The sequence below is a fragment of the Coptis chinensis genome, chromosome 8, assembly GCF_015680905.1.
Source record: "Coptis chinensis isolate HL-2020 chromosome 8, ASM1568090v1, whole genome shotgun sequence".
Taxonomy (NCBI): domain Eukaryota; kingdom Viridiplantae; phylum Streptophyta; class Magnoliopsida; order Ranunculales; family Ranunculaceae; genus Coptis; species Coptis chinensis.
In genome coordinates, this window is record NC_141463.1 from 83924166 (window position 1) to 83949372 (window position 25207).

The 25207-nt window shown below is 43.0% G+C and overlaps 3 protein-coding genes across 3 annotated transcripts; 1 reads left to right on the forward strand and 2 right to left on the reverse strand.

The window, feature by feature from the left end:
- Nucleotides 1-8934: 8934 nt before the first annotated feature.
- On the reverse strand, nt 8935-9735 carry LOC147483633 (uncharacterized). Its single transcript, XM_086579611.1, has one exon. It carries the CDS (start codon nt 9733-9735, stop codon nt 8935-8937), a length of 801 nt encoding a protein of 266 aa, XP_086435737.1.
- A 5256-nt stretch (nt 9736-14991) lies between these two features.
- On the forward strand, nt 14992-20049 carry LOC147483634 (cysteine desulfurase 1, chloroplastic-like). The gene is made up of 11 exons (XM_086579612.1): nt 14992-15048; nt 15141-15213; nt 15815-15960; nt 16074-16146; nt 16301-16316; nt 17429-17528; nt 17835-17977; nt 18272-18341; nt 19397-19462; nt 19557-19559; nt 19879-20049. The coding sequence occupies exons 1-11, from the start codon at nt 14992-14994 to the stop codon at nt 20047-20049; spliced, it is 918 nt and encodes a 305-aa protein (XP_086435738.1).
- Nucleotides 20050-22213: 2164 nt separating this feature from the next.
- On the reverse strand, nt 22214-23486 carry LOC147483635 (putative serine/threonine-protein kinase WNK5). Its single transcript, XM_086580295.1, has 3 exons — nt 23307-23486; nt 22754-23078; nt 22214-22602 (listed from the first exon to the last, which is right to left on the reverse strand). Exons 1-3 carry the CDS (start codon nt 23448-23450, stop codon nt 22229-22231), a joined length of 843 nt encoding a protein of 280 aa, XP_086436421.1. The 5' UTR covers nt 23451-23486; the 3' UTR covers nt 22214-22228.
- Nucleotides 23487-25207: the final 1721 nt, after the last annotated feature.

Consider the following 25207-nt stretch of genomic DNA (forward strand, 5'->3'; position numbering starts at 1 on the left):
CGATATTAAAGAGGGTAAAAGCGACACCACTAGTCACTATAATGAGGTTATTAGAAAAGGGAGCATTAGCATGTTTAGTCGATTGAAGGGATGTTACCTGTGCGCTTATTGCTATGATCCACAATTTACAATAAGCATAAACATGGTGTCTGCTAGTGTTGGCACAATCTGCCTGTTGTGTTTAGTCATCTTAATACAAGCTTTACTAAGATCTCTCATTTTGAAACGGGTAAAGTTTTGTTCTGGGATGTCTGATTATGACTGGTCTGTGCCAATAATAGTTGTCATCCAAATTCTGACAGTCATAGTTGGAACTTTCCCAATTGTCTTTAGATGGCTAACATTGTTTAGATGCATGGAATTCCAAAATGATTCGAATGATTCACCTCTTTATCCAATCTTGAAAAAGGGGGTGACTGTCTATAGATTATACAAGTTCTTAGCATGTTTATTCAATAGAATAGTCTGGATAGTGTCGCGGTTGATGGTGTTCCCAATAGTGCTAGTGCGTCACTTATTTGCTTCGTACATAGACGATATACGCCTCTATTTTATCCATCGGCGGCCTGAAGTTAGAATTTTGGCTAGTGAGTATATTGTGCGAAAAAGTGTGGATGATATAATCAGATTAAGGGAGGTTTGCTGCAGTGAGCCACTTACTAATCTACTGCAACTCTTTCGAAAATACCGGACATCCTCGATTTTGATCTTAGAAGGGAATTTGAAAGGGAACATCCTTTCACTCTTCCAATGGTATTCCTTGTGAAAATTGCACAAGTTTCCTTACCAGGTAATCTCGTTGGATCTCTAGTACACGCATTCAGACAAGCCCAAGAAATCATTCTCTTCATTGACCAAACACTAATGCCACCAGCGGACCGGTTCACAAAAGATTTGTGGAGATATGGCGACTTTAATTGTCTCCTCCCTGAGGAGTATCGTCAACGTCAATCCGGTTTGCATCTGGATCTGATTCGTGCTCGTCAGATCCTTTCAAAATTGAATGCATCGGATCTCGACGTTAATTATCAAGTTCTTTTTCATCCCATTATTGATCGCATCCTTGCTGAAACTATAGCTACACAAAATACTCTAGGATCTCTCAAGGCTCACTCTTGGTTTTTTTCCTCTCTTTGGGTCACCGAACGTCAGTAGTCTTCTTTTCTCCCTCACCCCTTTTTTCTCCTCTCCCCTTTATCTTCCCTATCCTCTCCTTTTTATATCCCTTCCTTTCCCGTCTTATCCGTCCATCTGTCCCCCCATCCAACCATCCCTCTTTCTGCCGTACCCCTGCCACGTCCGCGCTCTAGGGTTTCCCGGCTATGATCCCCTGCCACTCGATGGACCCTCCCAGGGTACTCCCCCCATCTGATGCCCCGCTGACCTGGTCTTACCCTAGGTTCGATTCCAGTGCTCCTGTCCTATCTCCTTACTCTGACTCCTCCAGGAGGTCCGCTGACTTGGCAGCCTTTTTCTCCAATGAGCCCCTACAAATGCCCCTTCTTGACTCCGCGGTCCTACTTATGGGCCGGGAGTCAAGAACCCTTTTCTCCTCGTTACCCACGCATCTTTGCGCGTTCCCCTCGGTTTTTGTGTTAGGATGATTACACTCATCACGCGCGTTTTTCGCCGACTCTCGTACTTCGTGTTGCCACGTGTCTCCTTTAGACTGGCTGACTGTCTTGTCGCCTCGGTTTTCCCCTTCCGTGTAATTACCTTTCTGCCCCCAGCCTTTCGACTTCCTTACTCTCCCAAAAGACATCTTCGCCCCTCCCTACATAAACCTCTCCACTTCCTCTTCTTCTCTCATTTCACCTTCCTTCTATCTCTCCAAACTGCTTTTTTTTTTTCTTTCTTCTTGCTGCTCTCTTCGTCCACTCCGTCCAAGCCCCCACTACTGGTCACCTTTCCCCTCTTTTTCTAGGAGAACCTCTTCCTTCTCGCGCATTCCACTCAGGTTGTTCCCTCCCTCGGTAAGTCTCTTTGCGCTCGAATTTTTATTTTCTGCTTTTGTTTGAAATTTTCCTCTTCTAGATCTTGTCGTATTTCTTCGATGTTGGGCCCTGAGTCTTCCGACTCCACCTCATCCCAATCTGACGGGGTGGCATCTCCGTCCCCCGTTGTTTCAGCCGCGGTCCCTTCCACCTCTGGCCGTCCCGCCTCTTTACTGCCACCCCCTTCTCGATATCGTAGACCTAATTTGGCCGCAATTAGGGCGGCCTATGGTATCCCGGCCGACATAATCTTAGAACACGTGCCTACCACCACCCATTACCCCCACCTGGTTCCTCGACGTCCGGGGTGCCTGGTTGTCACGGTAGGCCAAATCGTGGCCGGCTTGCGACTACCTCTCACCTTGTTAGATGTCGAGGTATGTAACCATTTCAATATTCCCCCCTGCCAAGGCATAGGCAATTTTTGGAGAATTATGTATGCCGCGAATTCCTACAATCAGACCGGGGACCCCAAAATCACGAGCCGCGACATCTTCTCCCAGTACTACCTTAAAAAGAGCACCAAAGATGTCGGGTCGGTACCGATCATTCTCTGCGTCATCCTCGAAAGAAGAATTTCTTGCTTCACATCACCTCATCAGATAAAGTATGGCACCATTACCCCCTGTACGTGTCGGGTCCCTTCCTATCTGCGGACCTCCCCGATGATCTGACTCTTAACCACCTCGCCTTCAAATCCCGTGGTGAGTATCTCGGCTCTCCTTTCCTCTTCCGACGTACTCTTTCGTTCTTTCCTAACCACGGTTTTTCTTCCTTGTACAGGGTGGCGACCAGATTCCAAGTCCCAGATATACTCCGGCATTTCCAGTCCTATCTTCCAACGACTCCGCGACCTGGGACCTAACCAAGCTGCCCATCTAGGTATTCACCCTACTACCGCGACTCCACTTCTGCGAGTTCCTGCACTCCAACACTTTGGTGAGTTTTCTGCCCCCTTTTACCGCCATCCCCCTCCCAAAGAGCGCAAACCCCGAGCCTCCCCCAAGAAAAGGTCTCGCTCCCGTGCCTCCCACCGCAACCACGACCACCCCCACTCGCCCGCCCCGGAAGGCATCCACTCCTATCGCTCCATCTCTGACTGGGCTGACCAATACCACAACTCCCCCACCGACGACATGGATGTACACACGCAGAAGCTGTTCGACAGCGATTCTGACGACGAGGGGGTTATAGAGGTTCCCTCTGCCGAGACCCGCACTTCTGAAAAACAACCGCCCTCCAAGAAACCGCGGACATCGAGTTCTGGCGGGCCTGGGCTCCCCACACCACATGACTCTGCTCCTGGGGACCCCACCCCACTCGTTGCTACCCCGCCCACTACCGCACCATCACTTCCGTCTCACCGAGCTGGCAAGGAACCTGCTTCGGCGCCCATGCCCACTGATGTCCCGGCTCCTTCCCCCATCGCCGTAGAAGAGTTCCGCCCAGTCTTCAAGGTGTGCAACCGCAGAGTGAATACCGCTGACTCGGCTCTGGACAATGGCGCGGTTGCCTCCTCTTTATTTTATAACTCCCATTTGCCCCGCGATATCGCGTATGCCGACGGTGGTACGTTCGATTCGCACCGCACATCGTTGTACACCAACTGGGAGAGGGTACGTTCTCTCTTTTTATATATATATATATCTTCTCCCTTGTGTCTCAGGTCAGTCTGGATATCTCCTACATGATTCGCGGCCTGCTCAGTGCCCGAAACAAAATGTCTACTCTGGAGAAGGAGCTGGAAGGACCCCAAGGGCTGAGAGCGTCCCATGCTAGCCTGCAATCAGAATTGGCGGCCGCCAACCTGGCCAAGCTGCAGGCCCAAGATGAGCTCCAGACTGCTGAGCGCACCCACCAAATGTATATGGATCAAGTCAATGGTCGCCTAAGCCAGCAAAGGGAATCCCTTCTCCAGCACCACCAGCTCGCCTTGGACTCCGCGGCCCAGAAGCATCAAGAGGATCTTGAGGCCCTTAAACAGAAGTATGAAGAGGCCAGCGCCGCCGAGTCCCAAAAGAACCTGGCGGACATGAACATACTCCGCGACCGCTTCAAGCTTTTGGCTGATAAGAGGGTGGCCAAGAAAGTTCAGGAAGCCATGGACAGACTCCTCCAAGAGGGCCGCCTCCTCCCTGAAAGGCCGGTCGCTCACACAAGCGGCGCTCCCGACGCCACTGTAGACGCTCCGTCAGACCCTGAAGTCCTGCCCACGGCCCCCTCCGACAGGACTGCCGAAGATGCTGGGGTGCCTGCCGATGAACCCGATTCTAATGTTAACTAGTGACCGTTGTTGTGTTATAGGATATTTTCACTTTCCTGGCCCCGCTGTTGGCTGTGCTTCCCCTGTAACAAGATATTTTGGATTTTATATGTTTTACTATTGTCTCTCCCTCATTCGAAGTAGCTTGTGATTCTCATGTATGTTTTTACTTAACTCCTCTTTGTTATTCCAACTCCCCTCGGCGCTATCATCCATTCATGCGTCATCCAAGGGGCTCGAACAAGTCGGGACCCCTCTCTTCGCCCCCGCGTTGTTGACATATATGATCCGCGAGGGGCTCACCCCACCCCGCGGATCGCTCCGCCTCACACACTTGCCGGGAACACTCCATTGCCCCCGTGTCGATGGATTCTGGGATTCGCGAGGGGCTCATCCCCCCCGCGGCTCGCTCAGTCTCTTGCCCTTGCTGGGACATTTCATTGCCCCACCTGTCTTTGCCATCTCCGATCCGCGAGGGGCTCATCCCGCCATTCGCCGGCCTCCCCTGTCTTTTGCCCCTGCGTGTCTCCGACTGCAGAGGGCTCATCTCATCCCCACGCTCGCCCGATTCTTTTCCACTTGCTGGGGCATTTTATCGCCCCCCGTTTTTTACCTCTCCGATCATTTCATCCCGCCTCGTGGTCGCCTCCGACCCTTGCCCGAATGCTCCATTGCCCCTGCGGCTGGAATTGGGGTCCGCGGCTTTCATCATCCCCCCGGCTCGCCGGTCTCTTACCCTTGCTGGGCCATTCTATTGCCCCCGAGGTGCTGAATTTCATTGCCCCACCTGTCTTTGCCATCTCCGATCCGCTCCCCATCGCGGCTCGGCTCCTGCCTTTCGCTCCATTGCCCCCCTCTGACTGGACGGGTCGCGAGGGGCTCATCCCCAGCGGCTTCGCCCGATCTCTTTCCCTTCGGGGGCATTTTATCGCCGTTTCTCGACCTCTCCGATCCGCGGGGCTCATCCCCCAGCCGCTTCGCTTCGATCTCCGGCCCTTGCTCCATTGCCCCCGTGTCGCTGGAATCTGGGGTCCGCGAGGGGCTCATCCCCCCCGCGGCTCGCCCAGTCTCTTACCCTTGCTGGGCCATTTTATTGCCCCCGAGGTGCTGAATTTAAGGGTCCGCGGGGGGCTCATTCCCCGCGGCTCAACCCTACTCTCATACTCATGGGGTGCCTTCTATTTGTCCCTCCCCACACCCTCTCCGCAGATCCCTGGCTAGTGCTATTCCCTATGACATTGCATATAACAAACGCCATTTCATTCCCCAAAAGTGCTGTGGTTTTATATATTTACATTCAGCCGTCGGCCTCTATGTTGGACCTCCTTACATCGTTTAAGCTTTTCCTACTTTCAACTATGAAACTTCTTCAACATTCTTACATTCCACGGTTTTTCTATCAATTTGCCCTTCACGGTTTGCAACTTGTAGGTCCCTGACCCTCCTGTCTCCACCACGGTGTACGGCCCCTCCCATGTTGGCCCCAGTTTCCCATCCTTCTCTTCCTTTGTGGTTGGAGTCACTCGCCTCAGCACCATCTCCCCAATCTTGAAATGTCGCGGATTGACCCTTCGATTGTACTGTCTCTGCAATCTTCGGTGATATTCTTCCAGCCGGATGCGAGCCGCGTCTCTTTTCTCTTCTACTAGGTTTAAGTCCCCCGCCAAAATGCGCCAGTTCGACCCATCCTTCACCACTTTTGTTCTCATTGTACTCACGATCATCTCTGAGGGAATCACGGCTTCCACTCCGTATGCCATGGCAAATGGTGTCTCTTTGGTGCTAGTTCTCGGTGTGGTCCTGTAGGCCCATAGAACATGGTTCAATTCGTCGGCCCAGGCGCCTTTTTTATCTTCTAACTTCCTCTTCAAGTTGTTCATTATCGTCTTGTTGGAAGATTCAGCCTGCCCGTTCCCCTCTGGGTTGTAAGGGGCTGAGAATCCCTGTTTCACCCGATATGACCGCAGAAACGCCGCCACTTTAGCTCCCGTGAACTGTGTCCCGTTATCTACGATGACAGCATACGGCAATCCGAACCTACATATGATGTTTTCCCACAAAAACTTAATCACCTGTGTCTCTTTGACTTGCTGCAAAGGGACAGCCTCTATCCATTTTGTGAAGTAATCGGTGGCCGCCAACATGTATCGCCTCTTGCCGCTGGCCATGGGCAATGGCCCCACGACATCCATCGCCCACATAGAAAACGGCCACGGACTTGACACATTATGCAGGGGTTCGGCGGGAGCGAATATCCGCTGTGCAAACCTCTGACATTTGTCACATTTCTTGGCGAAGTCCACCGCATCTCTCTTCATGTGGGGCCAAAAGTAACCCTGCGTTAACAGTCGGTGCGCAGTGGTCCTTCCTGCTGAATGGCTCCCACAGTCGCCCTCATGCAGCTCCCTTAACACCTCGTTAGCTTACCGCGGGCTTAAACATTTCAACAAAGGCCCGTTGAAATTTTTCCGGTACAATTCCCCTCCCGCTAAGACGTATCTTTGGGAGGTCTGTTCCAATCTTCTCTTTTCTTTCTTGTCAGTCACCTCTTTTCCTCCAAAGAAATCGATGATGGGATTCATCCAGCATTCTTCCTCCTCCGTCACCGACAAGTTCATGCCCCCTTTCTTCCGTCTTTGGATCCGGCCCACCCCCTACCAGATATCACCCTATCCTCTGACCCCGGCATAGCTGCCGCCACATATGCTAATGCATCCACAAGCTCGTTTCTCTCTCCGCGACCAGTGCCGCGAATTGAATCTTTGCGAATCTGCGGGCCCTCTCTTGCACCACATTCAGATATTTAGCCATTCTCGGGCACCGCGCTGCAAATCCCCCATTAACTTGGCAAATCACAAGATTCGAATCCGAGTACACTATCAGCTCTCTGACCCCCACATCCTCGGCCATCCTTAGTCCCGCTATCACTGCCTCATACTCCGTTTCATTGCTTGACGCCGCGAACCCCAATCTTGCAGTCAACTCTATGCAGTTGTTATCGGGTGTAACTAACACTACTCCTATGCCGCTACTTTCATCAGTGGCTGACCCGTCCGCGAATACCCTCCACCCATTTCTTTCATCCCACGGATTCAGTACATTGGGCTCGCTGTCTCTCTCTGGTTCCATAACCATCTCTTCTCCCCAATTGGGATCTTCGGCTGGGAACTCCGCTAGAAATTCTGCCACTGCTTGTGCTTTCTCCGCGGTCCTACTCTGATATTGTATCTCATAAGCACTAAGCATCACCACCCACTTCAACATCCTCCCGGAACTTTCTGTCCTTAGTGCCTGCTTGAGTGGTAGGTTGGTGACTATTACCACGGGATGAGACTCGAAGTAGGGCTTCAGCTTCAGAGCCGAGAAGATTAGGGCCAGGGCATACCTCTCGATTCTGCTATATCTCGTCTCTAAATCAAGTAACGTTTTACTCTGAAAATATACCGGTTTCTCCACCCTGTCTACCAAGCGGACCAAAACTGAACTCACCGCATAATCGGATGCTCCCAAGTACAAGTACAACTTCTCCCCTTCTTCCGGCCGGGACAATAATGGCGCTTTGCCCAAATACCCTTTCAATTCTTGAAATGCCTCTTCGCATTCTGCTGTCCACAAGAAATCTGGATTACTTCTCAACAGTCTATACAGCGGTCGGCATTTGTCGGACGACTTAGAAATAAACCTGTTTAACGCCGCCACCCTCCCTGCTAACCGTTGTACCTCCTTCACACTCTGCGGAGATGGCATTTCTATCAAGGCTCTTATCTGCTCCGGGTTGGCCTCTATTCCTCGATGTGTCACGATGTATCCCAGGAACTTGCCCGTGGTCACTCCAAAGGTACACTTATCCGGATTCAATTTTAAGTTATGCCTCCGCAATATATTGAAGGTCTCCCGCAATCCCTCCAGGTGTTCTTCCTCCGACATACTCTTTTCCACCATGTCGTCTATATATATTTTGATCCCCTTCCGAATCTTGCTTTCAAACATTTTCTCCCCCAACCTTTGGAAGGTGGCTCCCGCATTCTTCAGTCCGAATGGCATCCTTGTATAACAATAGGTGCCGCCTTCCACCACAAATGTTGTCTTGTCCTGATCAGGCCCATACATCGCTACCTGATTATACCCCATAGACGCATCCATAAACGAGAACACCTTGTATCCCGCGGTCCTATCCACCAGTTCATCTACCCGCGGCATGGGGTAACTATCTTTCGGACACTCCTTGTTCACGTCCGTGAAGTCGACGCACATCCGCACCTTGCCATTCTTTTTAGGTACGGCGACCACATTGGACAACCACTCGGTGAACTCGGTCTCCCGTATTATGCCAGCTCCCTTCAACCGTGATACCTCTTCGCGGATGCTCTCTGCATATTTGGGCCTGATACTCCGCATCCTCTGCCTCACAGGTTTGGCTTCTTCCTTCATGTGCAACCTATGGCACGCAAACTCCGGGTCTAGTCCCGTAACGTCCTCGATATCCCAAGCGAACACATCCCTATTTTCCGACAAGAACTGCACCATTTTATTCTTCCAACCATCCGACAGGCTGGATCCTACCGATGTGAATCTCCCTTCTTCTCCGTCCCCTATATTTACCACTTCAATTTCGTCTATCGTCTTCGGACCCTCCGCCGGCTTCTCCTTACTATCTGCGGAGGCGATCTGTAATTGCTATGCCTGCCTCTTCCTGGTGTGGGAGCTTCCCTCTTCCGTTTTATGCATCAACCGCTTCACTGTCCCTCTGTGACTGTTTTTGGCGGTCACCTGATCACCGCGGACCTCATATGTGCCCGTCGGAGTTGGGAACCTTATCACTTGATAGTAGGTGGACGGGACTGCCTTCATCTCATGAATCCACCTCCTCCCTAAGATGGCGTTGTATTGGGATGCGGAGTCCACCACCATAAAACGCGCAATCACCGTCACCGGGCCCGTGGTTACCGGCAGCAGGAGTTCCCCCATTGGCTCTGTCATGCTTCCATTGAATCCGTACAAATTGGTGTGGGGAGGCCTCAACTTCCTTGGCTCCACTCCCATTTCTTCCAAAGCTCCCTTGAACAACAGATCTACCGCGCTACCACAATCCACCAACACTCTCTTTACCCGGTAATTGCCCATTGTCACCGTGATCACCAGCGCGTCATCATGCGGAGAGTCTACTCCCCGCAAATCCGCCTTGCTGAAGACGATCACGTTTCTGTCTTCAGCTGATCCCCCCCTTGGTCGCGGTGCTTCAGTCCTTTCATCGACCTGTTGGATGCTCGCCGTCCTTCTCACTTTATCTCTATGCGCATTACGACTTAGCACCTCCCCGCTAAAAATCACATGTATGGTACCCAACACTTGGTCCTGTCGTGCCACGCGCTCATCATTCTGTGCTTCCTTCACAAACTCCTTCATCTTGCCCTTCTCTACTAATCTCTGCACCATCCACCTCAAAGCATAGCAGTCATCCGTCTCATGGTTTCGCATCTGATGGTATGCGCAGTACGGTTTATTTGGCAGCTCTATGGGTTTATTCCGCGGACCCTCATACCCCTGCAGGTTCTTAATCAGAGGCAATATTTCACTTTCGGTGATTACGTTCAGCCAAGGCCACCTCTATATCTCGGTACGGCTTCCTCTCCCTATTCTCCCGCCGAACTCCTTCCCGTACTCTCTCGACCCTCGGTGTGTAACCGCGGTATCCCCATCTTCCCTTGTCCGATGCCTTCTCTCTGTGATGCTCCCTATCCCTATCCAAAGACAACACAGCTCTCCCTGATTTCTTAGACTCCCTTGGTAGAGTATCCTCGTATCTGATGTACTTATCTACCCGCGGATATAACTCATGCAGCGTCGCAATTTCATTCTTTGCGACCGACTGGTGTACTCCCGTCCCTGGCCGCAATCCTCGCTCAAAGGCGATAACCGCAGTTCTCTCGTCCAAATTCTCGACCTTCAGTGTCTCAGCCTTGAACCGACATAGGTACTCCCTTACTGTCTCTAGTGACTTTTGTCTCACATTAAACAGGGCCGCGATGTCCACCGCCCGTTTCTTCTGGTGTATGAAATGATTCACGAAGGCTTGCTCCAATTCTTGGAAATTCTTTATGCTTCCCGCCGGCAGACGATAGTACCAATCCGACGCCCCGCCCTTCAAACTGGCCGGGAACATCATGCATCGCAATCCATCGTACCGTGCTTCCTGCCATAGCGGCATCTGTTGCCTGAAGTGGTGGATATGGTCCACCGGGTCCCCTTTCCCGTCGTACCTCTCGAACCGAGGTTGGTTAAAACGCTTTGGGACCTCCGACGCCCAAATGTTGTCCGCCAACGGATTGCGGTTTAGCCCTGCCACCACCTGGTTGGCCGCTCCTCCACGACTTTTCTCCTTCTGCTGGTTCGCTTCCCTATCCCTATCTATCATTTCCTGCACCTGCTCCATAGTCAGACCGGTCATCGGATTTTCCACCAAATTGGGCTCCTCTCCTTCCTCCCCCGAGCTATCATCCTCCTCTTCGTCCAGTCCTTCCTCTTCTCGTTCCCTCTCTCTCCTCAAACCATCGTTCTCTTCCCTTAGTCTTCCGATCTCCTCCCTCATAAGCCTCATCTCCTCCGCCCCCAAATCTGCTCTTCCGACTCCTTCTTCCTCTACTCCCGCCTCTGGCGTCATTTCCCGCACTGGTACTTTCCTTGGTCTACCTACTCGTTTCTTCGGAGCCATCTCTATTCTGCTTTTGGTCCCCACAGACGGCGCCAAATGTAGCTACACAAAATACTCTAGGATCTCTCAAGGCTCACTCTTGGTTTTTTTCCTCTCTTTGGGTCACCGAACGTCAGTAGTCTTCTTTTCTCCCTCACCCCTTTTTTCTCCTCTCCCCTTTATCTTCCCTATCCTCTCCTTTTTATATCCCTTCCTTTCCCGTCTTATCCGTCCATCTGTCCCCCCATCCAACCATCCCTCTTTCTGCCGTACCCCTGCCACGTCCGCGCTCTAGGGTTTCCCGGCTATGATCCCCTCGCCACTGATGGACCCTCCTGTGGTACTCCCCCATCCGATGCCCCCACTGACTGGTCTTACCCTAGGTTCGATTCCAGTGCTCCTGTCCTATCTCCTTACTCTGACTCCTCCAGGAGGTCCGCTGACTTGGCAGCCTTTTTCTCCAATGAGCCCCTACAGAAACCCCCTCAACGCTTGAAGATCTATATACATCTATAGAGCAATTGTTTGTCGAGATGTTGCATTGTGTTTTTAGACAACTACCGATTGCTATATTCAAAAGCTTGAGTGAGAGTCCAACTGAGGAGTTCGAAGAAAGAGTACGACTTGCCATGAAATTCCTCTTTCAAATCGAATCTTTGGACGATCATATTCAATGGTCTCTTCCCGAAGGATCTGGTATCTCAGAGTTTCTAACGGAAACGGATGAAGCTTCGGAAGAGTTTGAAGGTCCACTGGCACGGCTCAATGAGATTGTTCGGAGGCCTGCAGGGGAAAGGGGAACAGTTTGAAGGTCCACTGGCACGGCTGAACAGTTTGAAGCCAAAATAAGGGTTTTTTTTATTTTTATTTTTTATCTGAAGTGTAAAAGCTAAAGTTTAATTAACTATTCGATTTCATTTGTTTGGAATTGTCACTTGGCATCTATATTTTTGTTTTTGTTCATTTTGAAGAATCTATATTCACTATAATCTATGTTCATTTTTGTTAGATCCCTTTTAACACAGTTGATGCAAGAGGTTTTACTGAAAATAATCTTCACCATGAATTCTAACTAATTTCTCCCTGCACTTTAGTGCAAGAGCCGCTGATGAATATGAATCAGCGTGGATAAAGGTGTCTCCTTTCTGAAAGAGTGTGTGGGCTTAAAATAGAAGAGCAAAGAGAGAATGCTTATGTTTAGTTGGTTTCAGTTATTTTTCAAGGTAAGAAATAATCTAAGGTTAGAATGAAGATGGTTATTGGACAGAAATATTCTTTTGAAAAATTAATGGAAAGTAGGACAGTGTGGGTCGTAAAATCTTTCATTATATATTTTATAAATAGAACTATTTTTATAACCCATCTTGTTTTTTTTTTTTTTTGATACCATTAAAAACCATTTTGCTCTTTCTTTTACTTTTAATATTTCTTTTACTTTTATCAGTTGTTTTTCAAGTTCTCTATAAATAGGTTTAAAAAAGGAAGGTTTTTTTCGGGGGAACCAAAGGGCAGTTCTGCTTCCATTCCCCAAACTATTAAAAAAGAAAAATTACCCTTTTTACCTTTCGTTTTCATCGGATCTCCGATAAGATTGTAGCTTAGATCCGCCATGGTTTTGCATGAAAAGGAAATAGGATCTTTATCCTAATACCCTCGGTTAACCAATTTTATGGAAATTACGTTTTACGATAATTGAACACCATTATAGGTGCATTTAACATGGATTTCTCTACTCCACTCTTCTCAATCCTCGTACCACTCGGGTAATTGAAATAATAGTATACGTACAATATTTTTGGCTATTATCAACGAGGGCAATATTATATTTTTTCTAAAAAACGATTGAATTACTAACAAAGAACCCCTTATTGTTTGAGCAAATAGAACAGTATCCCAAGTTTCGCTATTGTTATAATGCTCATTCTCTTTTTTTTTTTTCTCCTCATTTTTATTATTCTTTGCTTTCGCCTCTCCTGAATTCAAAATTTTGAATTCCACACCTTTCCCCACCCAATTCCTAAAAATAAACATTCTGGAAATAGAAAAAGAAAAAGTTTTGTATATTCTGTCCAAAAAAAGTGGAGAATGCGCGGTTGTTTGAAACAGTTCCCAAATAACTGTTTTACGTCTTTGAGTACGCATCGATCCCTTGATTAGATCTCGAAGAAAATCTGATTGTTGTGAATAGCATATCAAAGCCACCTCGTCTACTGGATCATGATTTATAGTAGTATCCACATTTGTATTTTTATTCATCTTGTTATCATTAAAAATGATTAAAGGTTTGGCTTTTCGTGAACGAATACCACAATCCTCGGTTGACTCTTCTTCAGTTTCCAGTTCTTCAAAAAAATCAATCAATTTGTATGACCATCGGGGGACCCTTTTTTTTATTCCAATATATTTTTTTCTAATTGGTTGACCATTGGAATAGTTTGTAATTGCATCGAATAAATATTTAAAAAATTTATTTGAATAAAATATTCCTTGTTCTGAAAATGAAAAAAGCCCTTTTAAATTAGAATTAGGAGTTGATTCCTTATCAAATTCACTTATTGAGTTCAATAAATGCTCAATGCTTGGTAATAATGACTCTACATCAAATGTATCAATTTTTTTTTTCAATTCTCGATAATCAGTAGGAAGGATATCATAAAATTTATTTATACAAAGAGTTTTTATGGAATCTTTTATTGAGCTTATTAAAGAATCATTTATGCTTGGGTGTGAATCCAATTTTTTTATTGTTCCACGAAGGGGTCCGTTCAAAAGAGGATCATACATTTTAGGTAAGCATTCTTGTTCAGTCTCATCATTGCACAATCTAGTTCTTTTTTCTAGTACATTCATAGGAATCTATTCCTTGTCTAGAGCTTCAATTCGGTTGATAAGTTCGTTGCTCAGGGTTTTTTGTTTTTGTTCATTGGTATAAACCCAATGATTATACAGCTTTCGAGGATAGTTTTTGTGCACGCAGAAAAACATCTTCTATTGTATCATTTCAAAAAACGTTGACAAACTAGGTGGGTATGTAAAAGATATTCTTTGTTTTCCATCACTTCGGCATGTATAAAAAAAATATTGTGACATTTCATTTCTTACAACCGCTTTTGAAATCGATCATTTTTATATATCTCAATGGGCGATTCCATCGCTTTATAGTCGAAAAGAAGAGTAACAAGAGGTTTTTCAAACCGAATAGGTTTTCTATATCTTTATTTATTTCTAACTTCAATTTTTTGATTTCCATCAAGATAAGAATTTTCATAAACTGGGGCTATTTTTATAGTATGTCTCTTTAAAAGTGAAAGTTGAATTCATCATTTGTTTTTTCTTTTCCATTCAAATTCACTCGGATCTCTTCCATTTCATCTATTTTGTCCGGATCCTCCTTTTCTTCCGAACAAAGGGAAGGGGAAGGGTCTTCTTCGGTGGATCCCTCTTGTTCCTGTTTAGTCCCCTTCGTTTCGGAAGTTGTTTCTATTTCTACATCTGTTTCTTCCTCACTTTTCCCCATTTCTTCCTTTTTTGAGGTTTCTTTCAGTTTCTTAGTGACAATAGGCGATGGTATTCTGCCTAAATAGTAGACACAGGTGATAAATAAGAGAATACTAAAAATTCGAGCCATAGAATTTCTCAATTCTGACGCAAGGTACTTATTCGATCTAATAGAATTATTTTGCCGTATCCAAAATAATACCAATCCAACCCATTTCATGAATAAAATGTGACCAATTAACCAACCAACAAAACTACTTGTTACAAATAACATCTTGTTGTTGCATCGAAACATATAAATGTTGACTAATCTGGCTAACGTTGAACTTGGTAAAATGAAATGGTTGAATAATTGAAAAATGAGATTATTCAAGAATACACATTGAATGCTGAGATTACGCATTGAATTTCTGGTAGTAGATCCATAATCAAAAAAGTGTTTGTGATTGTTCCAGAAGAAATGAAACAAAAGATACGGTAGAACTAGGACAGTTATTGTATGAGGTCTACCCAATGCTAGATGCAGAGGCGCATAATAGATCGAAATGAACATCATGAGCTGTCCCGCAATAAAACCAGTTGTTGCTGATACCTCCTTCTCGGTTCCTTCTTCCATAACCCGAGCTCGGAGAAGGAAGAGATAAGAGGGCCCTATGGAGAACGTAGTTCACTATAACTTGGTGTGGCATGGGAGTTGATTGAAAGCTCAGGAGCTCAGGTTGTCACACTGTTAAACTGTGCAAGGAGAAAAGACAAGAGTTTTCTAGGTAATTACAAGAGGAATAGACTTAGGGGACAAGAGTTGATTAGGTTTATGCAATGAGTCGACACAGAAAAGACTGACCACAGGACAGCAAAATGTGATTGGTCCAGACAAACAACTTAAACCACCTCAGAAAATGGGGGCCGTTTTGAAGGGGTTACCTCCAAGAGGAAATGGTCGTTTATATCCATCTTCTTCTTATACTCTAAATAACTCCAGCACGAATTTATTCACTGCTTTAGAATCACCAGTATATTACAAACTAAGTTACGTACTTTGTCATGGATACGAAGTGACTGATATCCCTGATTTCTTTTGGTTTTTGTTAATTCATTCTTGTCGAGTTATCATTGTCATGGTCAACATTTTATAGCTATACTGAGGTTGACAATGTATAATTCATTATTTTGTGCTGTATACTCTATTTTCTTCGTTGATTTACATCTGTTGTGTGACATTGTAATTATAACTAGGATTTTTCCAGTGTTTATTATTTTGTTGAATAGAACAGGATTGGTTCTATTCTTTGTTGCATTTGACAGAAGTTCTTAGTTCGATATGTTGTTTGAACATTTTTCCATAATGGATTATCTTTGTGTTTTTAGGTTCTGTTCTTCCAATTAAGGATATTACAAGTTGGTCTCACAATGTTGGGGCAAAAGTACTTGTAGATGCTTGTCAAAGTGTTCCACATATGGTGGCTGATGTGCAAAGTCTAGATGCCGATTTCCTTGTTGCATCATCGCACAAGGTTCGTATAATCTAAAATGAGGCTTTTGAAACCTATTTCTACATGTATTTTAAATGTGATGTTTCATCCCAATGATTATCCATACATGAAATTAAGTAATAAACATGTCTCAGATGTGTGGGCCTACAGGCGTTGGATTCCTATATGGCAAAAGTAAGGTCTTGTCTGGCATGCCTCCTTTCCTAGGTAATCTTGGACTGAAAGGGTTTTCTTAGAAAGAGATTTTAGCTGATATTCAAGTTTTAAGACTGGTTCTACCACAATGTGTAACTTGCTTTTTATGTTTCAAAGCGGTGGCAAATGATTTCTGATGTATTCTTAGATCATTCCACTTATGCAGAACGATCTCCTTCCAGGTTAGTGAATTTGTTTGGAGCCTAACATACACTAAACTACAAATTGAACGGCTAGAATTGTGCACCACAAATTGAATGACTAGAATTGTGTTTGAAGTTAGAACCCATTATTTGATGAGTCACATAATTTAATTTGTAAAAGAGCACTGATATATATCTCTGAGAAGATTGATATGGCCTAGGTTTCTGTCTAGAAAGTTCATTTGCCTGGTCATTTAATCGCTTGTTAACTATTCCTTTTCCCTTTTGCTTTCACACACCTATTGTCTTTCATTTTGGGTTAGGTTATTGACACCAAGTCTATGGTTTAATCACCTGCAGACTGTTGTTGCTCATCTGCCTACCCCATATTGGACAAATGGTCTGTTTGTATGCATATTCGTGTATTTATTTGATTGCTTGAATTCCTGAAGTGAACTGGTTTTTAACAGTAACTTAGAAACTCTAATTGCTAAATCAAGACTTTATGATCAGATCTTTTGTTTATAACAGGAACATAACCTTTTTCCTTTTTTTGTTGGCAATATCACATGCTTGCCTATCTTTCTACTACTTTGAAGACACACTTCCAGAATTTAACTATTCTTTCCCTTTATCTGCTAGTTTCTTGTTCTCTATTACCCTAAAACGAGTATTTATTTTCTACAAAGTTTGAAAATCTACTGAAAACCTTATGATATACAATTTAAAATTTCTGTAGTTTTGTTTTATCTGGAACAAGATGAAATCAGTGATGTAACATAAATCTAATGCATGTAATAACATGGTTGGCGGCCCTATACAACTCATTTTTTTTTTCCTTTTCCTTTTTTTTTTTGAAAATGAAACAAATTATAAGGTTTACATAATAAATTAGTATATAAGACCTTCATTTTGAAAAGGTCCTCATTCACTAGATCTTAAACAGGTTTTGTGACTAATAACTATAAAAAAAGTGACAATCTAGTTTCTAAGTAATTTAGATATTAGCTAGCTAGCTAGCTTAGTAAGAACCTTGTGTCTAACAAAACTCGCTTTCACCTACTTACGACTTATATATACGTAATGAATCCCAGGAAAGAAAATAGAAACTAGAAAATGTTTGATCTTACTATCAATCTCAATTGTACCAGATTTGAGGCTGGAACTCCTGCAATTGGGGAGGTTATAGGGCTTGGAGCGGCAATTGATTATTTGTCGGGGATTGGCATGCAAAAGATCCATGATTATGAGGTGAGCAAATCCTTCCCACCCCCTCCTCTCTCTTTCATCTCTATATGTTTCTAGTGATGTCACCTTGTTGGTATCTTGATTATTTACGAATTTTAGAACTGCTAATTGGAAAGTATTGGCCAAATCATCTCTTTGCTATAGCTGGCTGTCTTTTCAGCACTTAGTTATTGTTAAATATCCTTCTAAGTTGTGGGATTGGAATTGAACAAGGAGAGAAAAAGAAAAATCGTTAGGTTTATCTATAATTTTAAGGTTAGACACTTTAGAGAACGTTGTTAAAGTACTCCTTGCTCTCTGTCCATGCAGATAGAGTTGGCTACATATCTTCATGAAAGCTTGTGCGTGATTCCCAACGTCCGCATATATGGCCCTGTTCTCGTGCTGCTCTTTGTTCATTCAATGTTGAGAATATACATCCAACAGACATTGCAACTTTTCTTGATCAAGAGGTAAGATTGTGAAAATTTTTCAAATTTAGTGAGAGACACTTGTATATTGTGTGTTACCTTCCTCTTTAGTCAATTTTTGTTATGTCTCTAAATATCTATTATATCATTTGAGGAGGCTGGAGAGCACTCGTGTCTTCATATTGTTACTGTATCTATCATTCTATCATATTCTCCTTAGAGGTATTTTGCTGTGTATGTGTGAATGATAAAACACATTCTTATTATGGATATATATACACGTAACACATGTTAGCTACCTGCAAGTTTCTGACTTTCTATGTTTTTTTGTTTCAGTATGGAGTGCCTATCCGATCAGGTCATCATTGCGCTCAACCTCTCCATCGATACTTGGAAATTAATGCAAGTGTGTGTGCTAGTCTCCACTTCTACAACACAAAAGATGTTGATGCATTCATTAGAGCCTTAAAGGGAACAATTGACTTCTTCATAACGGGTCTCCCATCTGAGTTTTGTACATTGTTTGTGTTCAATTTATTCCTTACACTAGTGTTCTTTCATATATATTATGTTACAATAATTTGTAGTGTCATCTTTCGAATTTGTGCAGTACTATCGTCATTTCGCGCTAAGAAAGAAAAGGTAGAAGAGATTGGGGAGCTAGTAAGTATGGGAGAAGGAAGGACTGAAAAGTTTCTCTTTTCATCACCTTTAACTCCTGCTTACTTGAAGGCTAATGGGATGATAAAAAAAGGGTCAAGAAGAAATTGAAGAGTAAGTGTTTTCTAGCTTAGTTGGTAAAACCTTTGGGTGATAATATTAGAGGTCTGGGGTTCGAACCCTGCTACATACTATTGAGTTACTAATCTCTTTAAAAACAGGCTTGCCCACACATTTTTTAAGTGTCTTCTAGTTTCGTTGGTAAAACCTTTAGGTGATGATACCAGAGGTCTGGGGTTCAAACCCCGCTACATAGTATTGAGTTACTGATCTCTTTAAAAACAGGATTGCCCACACATTTTGCAAGTGCCGACTAGCAAAGTCGGTAAAACCTTTGAGTGATGATACCAAAGGTCTGGGGCTCGAACCCCGCCAGCATCAAAGAGTTACTGATCTCAATAAAAAATAATAATAAAAAAAAATAAAGAAGAAGAAGAAATTGAAGATGCTTGTCGTAGTTTTAAGAACTATTTAGTAGAAATGATAGTGGAAGAAGGAAAGTTGCGGGATATGATGGATGTGGAAGAGCTTCTATATTGTTGGAAGCATTTGAAGTGTCCTGTTTTTATTAATTTGGTTTGTACATTTTATGGGGAGCTTTGTAAAGATTTGTTTTCAGGGCAAGATGATGACCATGTGTAAGAGTTAATAATGGTCTTGTCTGATTATTTGATTCTTTTGTTGAGAACCTGAATTTAGAATGACCTTTTCTTTTGATTGTTATTGTTTGTGTCCATGCAGACAGAGTTAGCTACATATCTTCATGAAAGCTTGCCTACTATTCCCAATGTTCGCATATATGGCCCTGTGCCTCAGAGCATGTCTGTCGTGCTGCTCTTTGTTCATTCAATGTCGAAATTAAAATATTCATCTGACAGACATTGCGACTTTTGTTGATCAGGAGGTAAGATTGTGAAAATTTTCAAATTTGGTGAAATAGAACACTTGTTTTTTGTGTGCTACCTTTCTCCTTAGTCAAAACTGTTTGCGGTGTATAGCTATGATTCGAAGGAAAGCACTTGTGTCTCTAGATATCTATTATATCCTTCCAGGAGACTGGAGAGCACTTGTCTCTTCATATTTGCATTATATCTTTCATATGCTCCCAAGAGCTACTTTGTTGTGTATATATGAATGGTAAAACACATTCTTATTATGGATAATTACACGTAACACATGTTATTACCTGCAAGTTTCTGATTTTCTATGTTATCCTGTTTCAGTATGGAGTGGCTATCCGGTCAGGTCATCACGGCGCTCAACCTCTCCACCGGTACTTGGGAATTAATGCAAGTGCACGTGCTAGTCTCCACTTCTACAACACCAAAGAGGATGTTGATGCCTTCATTACAGCGTTAAAGGGAACAATTGACTTCTTTGTTTCCTCGTTATAGCGGGTCTCCCATCTGAATTTGTATGTCTTTTATGTTCAACTTATTCTTTACTCTTGTGTTCCTTCATGTGTTTAATGTTAAAATAATTTGTAGTGTCATTTTCTTGTGATCTTCTGACGCTGCCTGCATTTTGTAATTGTTCATAGCAAGAGTTGTGTACTTTGTGTATGCCAAAGATGTTTTCTAGTCCACTGTATACCTTCACAAAGCTAATTACATACCAACTTTTTGAATTTGATCACGCTATGGATTGCTAAAATTCCATCCATGTTTATTACCAATCTTTTTACTATAGTTGGATTGAGATGATAGCTAGTTAGCTACCCAGAGGAAAAAGCTGCATCAACAGCAATAACCTAGTTTGTTTAATTGACCAAGTCTTGTTCGGATTAAACAGTTTAGCAACAAATATGCAATATGATTAACTTGCCGAGACATAGTTCATGGCATTTAGTTTATTTTCAAATCTTGGACATAGCCCCATGGATCGATTATACAGATTGAAATTGAATCGATAACATAATTATGACGACCATGATTCTCGAGCTCCTGAATCTTTGCTGTGGGTATGCAAACTTGTAATCACACGGGGTAAGCGATTCAACGTTTAACGTTCCACATACCGGAGGGAGTGGCGAAGATATCATTTCCCATAATGAATTTGATTATGGAATGATGTAAAATATGCACCACTCCGTTAATGATTATCATATCAATAAATAAATAAAACGTGGTCAGCAGCATGTTCAATCATGAGACGTGAACTCTACTACTAAACATAAAGTAAATATATGGCTAGCTTTCTTGGCTGAAGAAAACTTGTTGAAGACCATCTTTTCTAACAAAGTTATTTCTCTCTAACAAACCATCTTATCAAATGTCTCATAAACTATCTTTGTTCTTTCTTTTTCTGGTCAAGATCTCAAAACAATCCATAGTAGTGGTGGGAGCGACATAAACTCTATCAATCTCTGCCATTATGCAATATCCCGAAGTTTCATCCACGTTTTACTTATTAACTAGTTTGGTAAGGACTGATAACCATCGAGAATAATCAGTTTATAAGTAACTTTCCCCTTTACCAGCATCTATCACTTGAGAAGTTGAGATGAAGACCTGCATTTCAGCTTTTTCACTATCCCAGCATCGTATCATTGTTTTAGAACAGTTAGTGTTCTGAAAGAGTTGTAATTCTTATTGCTCTGAGCATGAAGTTATAAATTCCTTAAAAAATGGAAAAGGAAGTTCGTTATTATACATCCCCTTCGTTTTACTAACACGAACAGCCCGCGCTATAATGCTTCAAAAGATAATGTGCATTTCACATAATTTCACATAATTTTCTTGTACAAACGTCCTGTGCGTTAGATGACAATATTGTCCGCTAACCATGCACAAGTATTATTACCTCAAGCTAGATCATACAAGTACTAGGATCACTATTAAAGGTCTTAGATGCAACTGATCACTATCCTCATATACACACCACAAGTAATATGTACATTTCTATGTCCCTCAAACCTCAAATTCTTAAGACCTCGCCGTTTGTCGCCTGCCTTCTTACCATCTCTCTCTCAAAGAAGGACCACCACCCTTCATGGCAGACCTCGGTTTACTAGAAACCTCACAAGGTGCATGATATCCAATATTTTCAACAGCTCCAACTGTTTTGAACAATCTACGCTTGTTCATTTCTTCCATCAAAGATCTATGCAACAATTGGCTACGGATGTCTACCAGTGAATTCATCCTATTTAACTGAGGATTCTTGGTTCTATTGTGATAGTTATTGGAAGTAGAAACTCCTTTAGAGTGTGAAAAATCCTTACATTGACTGTAACAATTTGTAGCCATGTTGCTCTGACTGTTTCTTGGATGTTCTTGCGGGCAAAATCGTGTGCAGTTGTTATTTTGATGAGTCCTTGAACTTTGATGATGATGATGGTCTCTTGCTTGAGGGCTCTGATCAAAGTCCAGTTCGCTGCTAGAATTATAGTTCAAGTTCGAGTACTTTCCAGAGTTGTGGGAACTTTGTGAGCTTGTTTCATCATCATGGAACAATTCATCTGCATGAACATAAGATTTTTAGGAAACGAAAAATCTCTTGTATGATAAACTGAAATAAGAAAAATAAAATAGACAAACAAATTAAATTAAAGCCAATATACCTTGAAGCCGATTAGGCAACATCTCTTTGGTCTCCATGAGAGAATTGAGCCCCACATGAGGAGAACAAACCGGAGAATGAGCTTTGTGAAGAAGAAGAAGAACAAGAGGAGAAAGAGTAGAAGGGGTGATGAAGCCTATCATGAATATGATCCTCATCATCATTATCGTCATCATCTTGGAAGCTAAAGCTGTGGGCCTGAGTGTTTTGCTTTGTGTCCCATTCCTTCCAATGTGGGACCAACGCCGAAATCTCTTTGTCAATCATCTCAGCAATTTCTAAAGGCTGTCCATCTGTGATCTCTAACTCCTTGACCATCTCAGTTGCAACATCTATTGCTGTGTCGCTTACAATGTCAAAGGGAAAATATATGTTCCTGACAGAACCTGTAAGCACAGTGCACTCTTCAGAAGCTATATCATACATACATATTTATACACTTCGCGACCTGCTACGATTTTCCAAATTCTCCACAAACATTTTCCAAAAAGTGCGTACAGATACAAATGAAAAACAAGAAATTAGAGAGTATCATACCATCTTTATCAGCAATTTGTACTTTGAGAAAGATGGTATCATCCTCTTGGTTCATCTTTCCTGTAATTTTCATGTCTGTACTTCCCGTTGCATCAACTTGCAATGATGGTACATGAATAAGATTTTTGAGTGCATTATCATTAAGCATTGGCTTTTGTATTCCAGTCTTAGGGACATGCTTCAACTCTCCTTCATCAGATGCGAGAAATGGATCTTGCAAAAGCTCCTTAGCCGGCAATCTTTTTGAGACGACCTCTAAGCATTTTCCAACAAATCTTCTAGCTTCTGGATCATGAATCCGGTAAAACGCCTCAGGTAGCTTTCCCTATACAATACAGAAACCGCTACATGATGTTAGATGAAACCTTAAGATTCTAGGAATTAAATGATATATCGCTCTTTTAGCAGTAAAAGTGGTCTCTCTTAGTTGGAACTAAGACCAGTTTAGTTCATGTGACAGTAATTTAAATCGAGACAGAGCACCTTTACAAACTCTTTTATAAAGTAAACAAGTTCTATTCTCTGAAATTAAGGACGTCAGACACAATCTTACCGATGTTACTTTTTTGTAGATTTGTGCAGGGTTGGAGCACTCGCCATAAGGGTATTCCGAGGTAAGCATTTCTAGTACACACATGCCAAAGGAGTAGACGTCAACGAGCTCATTGTATTCTTCTTCATAGAGCTCTGGTGCCATAAACTCCGGAGTACCTAATATACCAAACAAGCCTAAGATTAGGTTCTTTTTCTTTTACATAAATAAATGAAGTGAAAATATCAGTTGTGAGAGACAAAAAGAATTTGAAGTGTCCTGTTTTTATTAATTTGGTTTGTACATTTTATGGGGAGCTTTGTAAGGATTTGTTTTCAGGGCAGGATGATGACCATGTGTAAGAGTTACTAATGATCTTGTATGATTAGTTGATTCTTTTGTTGAGAACTTGGATTTACAATGACCTTTTCTTTTGATTGTTATTGTTTGATTCTTTAATATGTAAGAAGGAAAGGAAAATCATACAAACTTTTCAATGAAATTCTTCAGTATAATTAAGTTTTGAAATCCTTCAGTAAGTTTAAGCTAATTCTTCTTATAACTTTATACCATAAGGTGTTTTTGCTGAAGCTTAAGTCAAATTGCTCGAGGAGTATTTAAGACAGACTCCAAGAGTTGTCATATTTTTAGGCAGACCCAATACAATTCATATGAATCGTGTTCCAACGAGTTCTTGAATCCATAGTAGGGGTGGGAGCTTAACCAAATTAACGCATACTCTATCAATCTCTGCCATTAACTAGTTTTGTAAGGACTGATAACCATCGAGAATAATCAGTTTATAAGTAACTTTCCCCTTTACCAGCATATATCACTTTACCAGCAAGATGGCCGGGCCAAATGGCTAGTACATCAATAAAAGTTATGCTTATGTATCCTTCGTATGAGAATCTCCCTCATATGTGCAGTGTGCGCTATGTTATACCTTGCTTCGAATATCGAAAAAAAAAAAAAAGTTATACCTTGCTTCATACATCAATAAAAGTAATGTTTATCTAAAAAAAAGGAAAAAGAAAAAAAAACTTGTTCCGATTGCCATTATTAAAGGAGAGCTAGGTCCATGTTTCACTCCTTCAGACTGTGAGACAACTGAGAAACAATGGCAAACCATGGTTGCATCAATGGAACTATAGATGGTTCTAAGTTCCCTTCACCTATGCCTGTTATTGGTTTATACATAGCGGCAGCTTCTTTGGTGTGCATGCTATTGATGCTTTGTGATATCGTAGCTGGAATTCGTGCTAAAAAGCGATGGCTACCCTGCAAGCTATTCACACTCAATTCTGTTTCTCTAACCCTTCTTTCCATAGCAACTAAACTCCCCGTCGATCTGACAACCTCAATGCCGAGTGCCCAGGATCAGTTTTCTAAACTATGTGGGACTATCTTTATATGTGTTTGTATGGGTTTTCTCATGCCTTCAATTGGAAATAACAGGGGATGCCGATAATTTTTCAAATTTGATGGCATTGAGCATTTTCATCATATCCATAGTCGTAAACATATGTATACAAATACATCTTGGAGTTATTGTTCGTTCATCATAGAACATATCATAGTCTTGTGCTTTATGGTGCTATTGCTCTCAATGTTCGCGCAGATTTATCCGTCCATTAAAAAGGATAATAGCTTCACCACTTTGGAACTATAATAAGGTTCTTAGAAAAGGGAGCGAAGAGCATGTTTGGTCGATTGAGGGGATGTTACGTAAACTTATTGCTATGATCCACAATTTACAATAAGCACAAACCCGGCATCTCGCCGGTGTTGGCAATAATCACTGTTGTGTTTAGTCATCTTAATACAAGCTCTAATAAGATTTCTCATTTTGAAGCGGGTGAAGTTTTGTTCTCGGGATTTCGATTATGACCGGTCGATGCCAATAATAGTTGTCACCCGAT